The sequence below is a fragment of the Cibotium barometz genome, chromosome 12 (genome assembly GCF_041138505.1).
Source record: "Cibotium barometz isolate CiBa-2024 chromosome 12, ASM4113850v1, whole genome shotgun sequence".
Taxonomy (NCBI): domain Eukaryota; kingdom Viridiplantae; phylum Streptophyta; class Polypodiopsida; order Cyatheales; family Cibotiaceae; genus Cibotium; species Cibotium barometz.
In genome coordinates, this window is record NC_141057.1 from 16,649,990 (window position 1) to 16,662,310 (window position 12,321).

General features: G+C 36.5%; 1 protein-coding gene across 1 annotated transcript in view; it reads right to left on the reverse strand.

The window, feature by feature from the left end:
* LOC147633131 (forkhead-associated domain protein) overlaps nt 1-952 on the reverse strand; it is a 78,299-nt gene extending 77,347 nt beyond the window's left edge. Inside the window, exon 1 of the mRNA XM_086806145.1 lies at nt 586-952. Coding sequence (XP_086662271.1) covers nt 586-874 — 289 coding nt within the window. The 5' untranslated portion in view covers nt 875-952. The remainder of the gene's footprint in view (nt 1-585) is intronic.
* Nucleotides 953-12,321: the final 11,369 nt, after the last annotated feature.

Consider the following 12,321-nt stretch of genomic DNA (forward strand, 5'->3'; position numbering starts at 1 on the left):
GAAGCTAATCTGAGCTAACCAATCGCGACGCACATAGCATGTGACACATGGATTTGTATGTACCTCGGGATCTGAAAGAATCCAAAAAATGCTCTCATTAGAACTCACTTTTTGTCCCTACCTCTGATGATGACACCCAAGTCTGGCATTGTGTAGGCTGAGTAGATCCAACCGGATGATCCAGTTGATCTCCTGTCTACGAGGTCAGGTGTGGCGAGTCTAGGTTGTACTAAAACAAGCGGAGATGATCCATCTGCAATCCATGTGCATGAAACCATTCAACTACCTCCAAGTACCGTACCTACTTTGGTAAGGGTGGCGCCATCTTCTCCGCGAGATGGAGAGCAGTCTCGCTTGTCTCTCTCACTCCCTCTCCCTCTCATGATATAGCTACATAGAAGCCTCTAGTGCTAGCCAAGGGAGAGAGTCTCTATCCAAGAAGTATACATGCTGAATGTAAGTAACGGTATGGCAATTGAATCGACCCAGGCGACACCCATTGCAAAAATCTGCCCTAGATTTTATTAAAAACTTATTGCAAATAGAGAGGAAAAGAAAAAAAGCAAGGAAGACAAAAACACATACCTCGGGCGCGAGCCTGCTCTGCTTCTGACTGAAGGGCTTCGAGCTGCAATTTCAAGTCTTCAACAGAGATTCTGGGAGGGTCACGGGTGTCCGAGTAGTAGCACAGAGCCGCCGATAGAAATGGTGGTGATAATGATGATGATCGGAGACTGCGAAGTGGGCGATTCTGCAATGGCGAAGGAAGATGAGGGAAATGGGCGGGAAAGCAAGGCAAAATGATTTTACTGTTGTCGTATATGTCGTTGGTGGCCCAAATTGAGTTTGCTCTGATCATGACGATGGACGCCATCGCCAATGCCCGAGTGTTCTAGGCTTCCGGAGTGTTCTAGGCTTTTATGAAATGTATAAGTGTGCGTAGCCATGGGGGGTGAACAGAATAAAAAAAGAAAGAAAGTTATATTAAATGGCTTCAAACTACCCAATGGGTCTATGAGACTAAAAGTGATACAATAGTTTCCATGTAATCTCATCATAGTATAAAAGAAAACAAAGACTAGAGCTATGAGCTGGGAATTTCAAATCCTAGTCATATGATACAAAGTGGGACCATCATCATCATACAAAGAGAGAGATAGAGAGAATGGTGCAAGCAGAGGGAAGGAGGGAGGAGAGAGGGAGAGAGGGAGAGGTGCAGGCAAAGGGAAGGAGGGAGAAGGGTAGGGGAGAGAGAGAGAGAGAGAGGAGGGGTGCAGGCTGAGGGAACCACAGAGAGATAAAGAGAATAAATAAATTTTATTTTAGGTAAGCTAGGTCTAAAGTAAAACCTTGGGAAGAGTGATTTAAGACGTAGCTCAATTAATTAATTAATGGCTCTGGTCAAATAGGGTACCTATAAGGAGTGGAAAAATGAATTCATTAATTCATTAGATTCAAATCTTAATTTTTTAAATGTTTTTTATTTGTAACTTTTTAATGTTGTAGCATCTCTTTTGGATGTCGATGAGAAGATGATGTTTATTCATTGTTCATTGATGGTCGCTAATTTTGGAGGGTTGAAGTTGCTGAATGCAAAATTTTAAAAAAAAATCTAACGCCGTTGAGGAAGAGGAGTTTGATTCACTTTTTATTGTTTGTAGGTAATTTCCTTGCATCTAATAGCTAGGTATCTTTGCTACACATAATATTAGTGCAAAAGATATTTCTATGGGAATAGATATTTACTTGCAATATGGTGCGGGTGATCTCAAGAACAAAGTTTGTCTCACTCCAACAAACATTTTTGATAGAGCATTGATATTTTGGAAGTTTCATTTAAAGCATCCTTTACACAATAATGTCTACATAAGAATTCATAAAATGATCAAGATAAGAAAGTACTACCCATCTTCTAATTGGATAACACTATATCAAGGAGGAGGAATGGAGCTCTAAAACACTTTATGGAGACAATGGTATATCCATCCAACACAACAATGAAGATATCTCTCATATTTCTATTAACAAACAAATTTTGATGCTTCACATCTAAGATTAGATTGATTCATGGATAGATAGAAAAGTAATCCGAATAAAATTGATGATTTGAGGTATGCCTTTAATACAGATGAAATAGTAGAGAATGTATACAATATAAGTAAGCAAACAATTGAAATAATGGAGGAAGAGCAAACACATAGACCTAGTAAAGAGATAGTGAAAGAGAACAAAATCACTATAGAAAATGAAAGAGAACAACATTACTATAAATAGTAAAGGTGATAATAGTGACAATGAGGAGAATATCCACAAGCTAGAATATATTCCTATACGTAAGAAAAGGAATGCTAGTATTGTAATCACATAAATATTAAATTAATGGCTTTTTACAAAATTGAATCCATGAAAAATAATCAATAATATTAAAAAATAACTATGGTTTTATTTTTATTTTTATCTTTTTAGTTGAGAGATATTTTTTTAACAGAGTAGAGACATTATCTATTTAATATAATCACATTAAAATTTCAAGCAAGTAATATAATTGATGTTAAATATTTAAAAATCAAGCAAGCAATATAAATATATGTTAAGATATAATATACAATGATTGGGTTCACTGAATAGTGGTCACAGTTCAAGAAATTTACAAGAATCACAATAAGTCTGATGAGAAGTGGCACACTTTCTCTAAAGGAGAAAAAGAAATCAAAGAATGGGTCCTTTCCTTTCCTTCATGTTGAACTCTACTATATACACATGAAAAACAATACAAGATGATGTGGGGAGAAGAGTGCCTATATATACTAACAGGGGCTAATGGTCGGCCTGTGGGAACTGGGTCGACAGCAAACTACAACTGACCAAATCATCAAAAAAATAAACGCCCCCCCACAGTCCTACTAAACTAGGAAAATGAACAGAGAAAAAAATGGAGAAACTCCTACATTGGCGGGCACACTAAACAAGAGGATATGATCCATATGCAATCCATGTGCATGAAACCATTCAACTACCTCCAAGTACCATACCTACTTTGGTAAGGGTGGCACCTTCTTCTCCGTGACATGGAGAGCAGTCTCACTTGTCTCTCTCACTCCCTCTCCCTCTCCCTCTCATGATATAGCTACATAGAAGCCTCTAGTGCCAGCCGAGGGAGATAGTCTCTATCCAAGAAGTATACATGCTGAATGTAAGGAACGGTCTCGAAGAGAGCATTTGTGACCACTGGGGCTACCCCAAATATTATGTCATGGGGCACCGATGGCTTACATCATCATGCGTGACAACATCAGTGCGCCCACTGGCTATGTATGGAGCAGTCATTTAGGGACCAAGGGAGGATGTGTGGAGGTGTATTAAGAGGCTTCAAGTGCTAGTGCAAGGCTCCTAAAAATGTGCCTTGAAGCACTGTCTCTCCATATCACCAGGGATCAATTGGTTGAGAGCTTAAACCTACCTACATTGCTGAATATTAGTCGAGTAGTCCTGGCCACCGCTATGAGAGGCAAGCATAAGAAGTCAAATTGGCTTTGGGCTTCAAAGACATTGGAGGATGCCCTGTTGAGTTTTGGGGATTTTTCTCGCTGTTAAACCTTCCAGGTGGCACTGTTGGATCAGATGAACGTCATTCTACGCCACCCATCGAGGAGTCCTTGACATAATTTGTATATACCCTTTAAATGAAGTGTGTGGGGACATTCAAAAGACAGCTGTTCGGATTATTTGAGCTCCTAGTGATGCCTAATTTGCCCAACTGGGATAATGATTATGACCAATTATTTTGGTATGAGGTGACACCCATAGCAAAAATCTGCCCTAGATTTTATTAAAAACTTATTGCAAATAGAGAGGAAAAGAAAAAAAGCAAGGAAGACAAAAACACATACCTCGGGCGCAAGCCTGCTCTGCTTTTGACTGAAGGGCTTCGAGCTGCAATTTCAAGTCTTCAACAGAGATTCTGGGAGGGTCACGGGTGTCCGAGTAGTAGCACAGAGCCGCTGATAGAAATGGTGGTGATAATGATGATGATCAGAGACTGCGAAGTGGGCGAGAAAGCAAGGCCCCAAATTGAGTCTGCTCTGATCATGATGATGGACGCCATCGCCAATGCCCACTAACCGGAGTGTTCTAGGCATTTATGAAAGGTATACTAGTTGGCAGACCTATGCTTTGCAAGTCTTTCTTTTTTAGACTTCCAAATTCAAATTTTACCCTAGTCTCCTCAAACCTCCTTCTTCTCTTCTCAAGTGGCCTAAACCCTGCCTTCTTGGGTTGATTGCCCTTCTCTCTCTCTCTCTCTCTCTCTCTCTCTCTCTCTCTCTCTCTAACCCTCAATATATATATATATATACTAATATATATATATATATATATATATATATATATATATATATTAGTATATATATATATATATATATATATATATATATATATATATATATATATATATATATATATATATACATTAGTATATATATATATATATATATATATATATATATATATATATATATATATATATATATATATATATATATATGTATATGTATATATATATATACTAATATATATATATATATATATAGTCTCAATATAGTATGGTATAAAAGAGTAGTAGTATAGTATAGAAGAAGATACACATACATACACACACGCGCACATAATATGGTATAGAAGAGTACATTAGTATATTATAGAAGAAGAGAAGAAAGGAGGAGCTTCCAAATGGGGTGGCTAGGAGCCGTCATGTGGTAGCTCCCAAATAAGGTATTATCGATATGTGTGTGTGTGTGTGTGTGTGTGTGTACAAACATTCACACACACACACACACAACAACAACAACAACAACAACAACAACAACAACAATCCTCCCACACACACATACATACATACATATACATATACAAATACAAATACATATACATATACAAATACAAATACATATACATACATACATATACATATACAAATACACACACACACACACATAAATATATATTATATTGCGAAATCCTCCATGAAATTGGTGGTCCGCACCTGCCACATGAAGCATCTCATATGTCTTGCTCCACCTCATTCAACACCTCCGCCGAGAGAGAGAGAGAGAGAGAGAGAGAGAGAGAGAGAGAGAGAGAGAGAGAGGCGGGGGGGAGGGAGAGAGAATGTATACAATATAAGTAAACAAACAATTGAAATAATGGAGGAAGAGCAAACACATACACCTAGTAAAGAGATAGTGAAAGAGAACAAAATCACTATAGAAAATGAAAGAAAATAACATTACTATAAATAGTGAAGGTGATAATAGTGACAATGGGAGAACATCCACAAGCTAGAATATATTCTTATATGTAAGAAAAGGAATACTAGTATTGTAATCACATAAATATTAAATAAACAACTTTTTACAAAATTGAATCCATGGAAATTTTTATCAGCAATATTAAAAAATAACTATGGTTTAGTTTTATTTTTATCTGTTTTAGTTAAGAGAGAGATATTTTTTTAACACAGTAGAGAAATTATCTGTTTATATATCATTACATTAAAATTTAAAGCAAGTAATATAATTGATGTTAAATATTTAAAAATCAAGCAAGCAATATACAATGATCAATGATTGGGTTCACTAATAAATAGTGGTCACAGTTGAAGAACTTTACAAAAATCACAGTAAGTCTGGTGAGAAGTGGCACACTTTCTCTAAGGAGAAAAAGAAATCATAGAATGGGTCCTTCCCTTTCCTTCATGTTGATGTATATGTTCAATGCCCTAATATTGAGTGTTTTGACCTAAGTAAAGTGTAAGTTTATGTTGTGTTCATTAGAGACTCTAGTAAGCATCCAATCAAGAAAGCAAGATGCAATAGAAGCACACATAAGAGAGTAGGGAGAAGAAAGAGTGCAGATAAAGTAGTCTATTGTAAGGGAATGAATGTGTATTTCTCTATGTAAAAAATGACTTATATACAAGTGACTAGCTTTCACACTAGGCCAGACAAAACTTAAAAATAGTCTCGAGCCACTAGTTCTAGTAAAAAACAAGTATATACATGAAGTTAGTGACTTCCCTGTTTAGTATTAAACTCGTGGCAAGACTACTATACAAGTCTAATGCCATCTTACAAAAGATAGATTCTTATTTGAGCAGGTGAGATGGCAAAGCGCCTGAGGGAGATACAACCATGTCAGCCAACAAAGTGCTTTACTATTATTAGGAAGGGGTGTATGTTAACCACTTCGTTGGCTGACATGGAAGGGGTGTATGTTAACCACTTCATTGGCTGACATGGTTGCATCTCCCTTAGGCGCTTTGCCATCCCACCTGCTCAAATAAGAATCTATCTTTTGTAAGATGGCACTAGACTTGTATAGCAGCCTTGCCATGAGTTTAATAACTTCTCACCAGACTTACTGTGATTCTTGTAAAGTTCTTGAACTGTGACCACTATTCAGTGAACCCAATCATTGATCATTGTATATTGCTTGCTTGATTTTTAAATATTTAACATCAATTATATTACTTGCTTGAAATTTTAATGTAATTATATATAAACAGATAATGCCTCTACTGTGTTAAAAAAATATCTCTCTCTCAACTAAAACAGATAAAAATAAAACTAAAACCATAGTTATTTTTTAATATTATTGATAAAAATTCCCATGGATTCAATTTTGTAAAAAGTCATTTATTTAATATTTATGTGATTACAATACTAGTATTCCTTTTCTTACGTATAGGAATATATTCTAGCTTGTGGATGTTCTCCCATTGTCACTATTATCACCTTCACTATTTATAGTAATGTTATTCTCTTTCATTTTCTATAGTGATTTTGTTCTCTTTCACTATCTCTTTATTAGGCGTGTGTGTTTGCTCTTCCTCCATTATTTTAATTGTTTGCTTACTTATATTATATACATTCTCTACTATTTCATCTGTATTAAGGCATACCTCAAATCATCAATTTCATTGTGATTACTTTTCTATCTATCCATGAACCAATCTACTCTTAAATGTGAAGCATCAAAATTTTGTTTGTTAATAGAAATATCAGAGACATCTTTCATTGTTGTGTTGGATGGATATACCATTGTCTCCATAAAGCGTCAACTTTTTAGAGCTCCATTCCTCTTCCTTGATATAGTGTTAGCCAATTAGAAGATGGGTAGTACTTTCCTATCTTGATCATTTTATGAATTCTTATGTAGAAATTATTGCCTAAAGAAAAGGATGCTTTAAATGAAACTTCCAAAATATCAATGCTCTATCAAAAATATTTGTTGGAGTGAGACAAACTTTGTTCTTGAGATCACCCGCACCATATTGCAAGTAAATTTCTATTCCCATAGAAATATCTTTTGCACTAATATTATGTGAAACATTCTTATTATGTGCAGCAAAGATACCTAGCTATTAAATGTAGGGAAACTACCTACAAACAACAAAAAGTGAATCAAACTCCTCTTTCTTAATGGCGTCATATTTATTTTTTAATTTTTTGCATGCAGCGACTTCAACTCTCCAAAATTAGCGGCCATCAACGAACAATGAATAAACATCATCTTCTCAGTGACATTAACGTCCTCTTTCTCAGTGATGTCAACGTTAGCGTCAACAACAAAAATTGCATGCAGTAGCACCTGCACTACAATCTGCAAAAGCAAAGAAAATCGCATGTAGCAACACGATGTCAAGATACATAACGACCTCTTTCTCATTTAGTATGAAGAAGAGAGAACGTTTTAAGAGATGCTACAACATCACAAAGTTACAAATAAAACATTTAAAAATTTGAGATTTGAATCTAATGAATTAATGAATTCATTTTTCCACTCCTTATAGGTACCCTATTTGACAAGAGCCATTAATTAATTAATTAATTGAACTACTTCTGATTAATCACTCTTCCTAATGTTTTGCTTTAGACCTAGCTTACCTAAAATAAAATTTATTTATTCTCTTTATCTCTCCTTGCTTCCCTCCGCATGCACCACTCCCCCTCTCTCTCTCCCCCCCCCACCCCTCTCCCTCCCTTCCTTTGCCTGCACCACTCTCCCTCTATCTCTCCCTCCTTCCCTCTATTTGCACCACTCTCCCCCCCCCTCCCTTTATCTCTCCTTGCTTCCCTCCGCCTGCACCACTCCCCCCCCCCCTCTCTCTCTCTCTCCCCCACCCCTCTCCCTCCCTTCCTTTGCCTGCACCACTCTCCCTCCTTCCCTCTACTTGCACCACTCTCGCCCCCCTCCCCCCCTCCCTCTCTCTCTCTCTCTTCCCCTTCACCTATACCACTCTCTCCCTCCCCCCCCGCCTCTCTCTCTCTCTCTCTCTCTCTCTCTCTCTCTCTCTCTCTCTCTCTCTCTCTCTCTCTCTCTCTCTCTCTTTGTATGATGATGATGGTCCCACTTTGTATCATATGGCTGAGATTTGACATTCCCAGCTCATAGCTCTAGTCTTTGTTTTCTTTTATACCATGAGATTACATGGACACTATTGTATCACTTTTGGTCTCATAGACCCATTAGGTCTTTTGAAGCCATTTAATATAAATTACTTTCTTTCTTTCTTCTCTTCACCCCCCATGGCTACGCACTCTTCTTTACATTTCTTAAGGGAAACATGCCAAATGGTAGGAGAAGAGATAAGCGGCATGGCATGCATAGAGGAGGGGAAGACATGAAGTGTGCAGCTCCGTCCAGTGTCGAGTGGAAGTATTGAGGGGCTGATATAATATTATATATATATATATATATATATATATATATATATATATATATATATATATATATACTGAGTGGGGTTGATATATAATATGTGCATTTAAAGCAGCTGTAGACATGGCGTATCCTCTACACTCATGAGACGACTGGCTCCATCCCGACGACTGCCCCGGTGCCTTCCTACGATTTTATATGCATTAAAGGTTTCCAAGATTACGAGAGAACTTGAGATTTTAGGCTTTGGACTTTGCCTTAAATTCAACTAAGAGATAAAAGCCCATGCTTTATTGTGTACATTTTTATTTCAACTGTCTTCTAGAGGCAAGGAGAGGAAGGTGGAGGGTTGCAAGCAAAAAAAGGCAAGGTGGAGGCTGTAGGCACTGAAGGCAGCAGAGGAGGCAAAGAGCAAACAGGAGGACGAGGAGGCAAGGAGCAAAAGGGAGGTTGTGTGTTGAGAGAGAGTTCGCGATCGTGTAGGGGGGCGAAGGGAGCTGCAGCACCTCCAAGGCGGCACAGGGAGGTGGCACTAATATTGTGTGTGTGTGTGTATATATATATATATATATATATATATATATATATATATATATATATATATATATATATATATTATGATAAACACATAATACATATGTAAATTTATATACTTTTCACAAATATAATAAATATACTTTATATTTATTAGAATAAAAAAAATATTTATTATATAAATATATATTTATATTTATATATTTATATATTTATATATTTATTATTTAAATATTTAAAATAAATATTTCTATTATATGATAAATTTTTATTTATAGGTATATACATATATAATTATAAATATTTATTATATGAAAATAATGTATAAATAAAATTATATGTATTATATATATATACATATAATATTATATTAAAATTAATAAATTATACATTGTTATCATATTAAACACATATCCAAAGAGAGAGATTGTATAGAGCATTAAAGATATCATCATTGAGTGCAAAGAGTAACCTTGGTTTGAACTTTTTGAATTCATCATCAAGAGAGGGAGAATGTAAATTGAACTTTACGCCAAAGTGGCCTCATTGACATCGAGAGAGGTAGATTGTGTCGAGCATTAACATTGTCATCACTGAATTTTTGAAGGTGATTAAAGTTTGTGAGCAATTTTGAAATTGGCATATATATAAATTAAGGTTCTTAAACATTAGAGCCCTAAGAGTTTATTTACACGAGCAAAGAAGGAATATATTTTGAAATCATGTGGAAGTGAGGACATCTTTCTTCTTCTTCTTTTCTTTAATCTTCAGCTTCTTCTTCTTCTTTTCTTTAATCTTTGGCTTCTTCTTACGTGGAAGTCATTAGGTTGGCCACGTGACAGCCTCCCAAGAGCTCCCAGATGTTCAATGAGTTGCACATAGCCACAACAATGAGCGTATAAACCCTTACCTAGAGAGATACTACCAGCAGCAGCTATTAATAACATAGACTCTAGAGAGAGAGGGTGACCCGATTACTATGATAGTCACACTCTATGTCAAGAAGCCTAGAAAAAGAGTGAGCCAACTACTGTCACACTACAAACTATGAGTGCATTATTATCCAGTCAAGTTGGTCGTCACACTAAGCTATTATATAAGAGAGAGGCGATTGACAATTGATGTTTAGTTTGTGTTTTCCCACTCTAATTGATGTTTAGTTTGTGATTGCCTACTCTCATTGATGTTTAGAGATATGCCAATCTCTATGCATACCACGTTGTGGCCTTCTCATTGGTGACTCATGCTTCTTTTGATTTTTATTCCTTCTTGCACCCTTGCATAGTTTTCTCCTTCTTCCTCCTATTTTGCAAGTTTAAGCTAGCCTTGTTGGAAGTCCTAGAACTTTTATGCTCCTAATTTTTGGTGTTTGCTTAGAGCTAATCACTTCCATGGTCAATAATCGGCTACTTCACATGTTCTAGTATTCCCAATTATTAAATTAACACTATCCTTGTGGATTTCCATTGGGGATTGCTTATATTTATAAGGTCAAAAATCTCTCTCTTACGTATAAGAGGTATTTTGGCCTTCTATGGACTACTTGCTTGCTAAAATAGCATTTTGCTAGGACGTTTACCTTCAAGTTGTTCCTTTTGGTTATATTCATTTGTTTGGGATCACAAACTATTTGTTCCTTTGATTTATTCTATGATTATTATGATGTTTTGCATGAAAGCTTTCATTACCTGAAAATAGTACAATGATTGATGTTAAGTTGTTGAACTCTGATTCATGTTTGGTTGCATGCCAATCTCTATGCATACCACATTGTGGTTCCTTCTCATTCATGACTCGTGCTTCATTTTGATTTTTTATTGCTTCTCATTCATGTGCTTCTTTTTCTTTTTTTATTGCTTCTTACACCCCTTACAATGGGCACTCTCCAAGAAAGCCACGGCAAGATGAGAAAAAGAAGCTTCATAGCGGGAGATAGAGTATCCATGAGTAGTCCTTATGCCTTGAATGCTTTGTCTCACATAGATTTACAATTGGCATAAATCCAAAGTCTTCATGTTGTTCCAAAAATATGCCACCCCATTACGGAACATGCACATCCCACCAGGCTAACCAAGTTAGCTCACCCTCTTTGATATGAGAAGCACTCCAAAATTTTATCATATCTTGCTTACATTGCTCAACTTCAACACTTGATGTTGCAGCCTTCCATTTTGTACATATCATCTTATGTTCTTCTTGATAGGCTATTCATTTTACACGTTGAATCATGTTTAGTTCCCAATGAAAAGTGTATGTCCTTTCTTTTCCCTTAATAATATTGTAAAGTCCCCCATGATGAATCATGTTGAATCGTGTTTACATGTTGAATCATGTTTATTTCCCAATGAAAAGTGCATGTCCTTTCTTTTCCCTCAATAATATTGTAAGGTCCCCCATGATATACTTTTATGATAGCCATTTAGTTGATTTGAGTTGCATCTGCCACCATAAAGCCTCTGAATTTTGGCAATGGGTAACCATTTTTCAACATTTGTTCATTTATCATTCTCCAAAACTATGTTTGGGCCTCATGATCTTCCACTTTGAATTCACATGTGGCAATTATGAGTAGCTCTTTTATATGAGGATCATAAACATATGCTCTCGTTGTATTCGAGCCCTTCACAAGATGCACATGGTCAAAGTGAATCTAGTCCTTCACAAGATGCACATGGTCAAAGTGAATCTAGTCCTCACAAGATTCACTTGGTCACCCAAACTTCCTCCTAGCCTCATCCTATTAATAAGATCCACACCTAATCATGGACCAACAGTCAACATCTTGAAAAAATGAGGCATATTCCTATCCCCAAGCTACCCCCATGGAATGACAAATGTGAGGTCCTGTTCCCACCGTGCAATGGATTCAGGGTACTAGCAGTGGAAGTAGCACTTCTTGCGCAAGGCAGGGTCCCACACTCGGGGCCTCGTCCACGGATATCCGGACAAAAGACTAATCCGTCGGTTTTTCCAAAACCAAACCCGGAAAAACTTCCCTTATCCGGAAAGCACGGGCGATTCCTCCAGGATAACTTTTTACTCTAACGTAGTCAAGACTATTAATAGTGA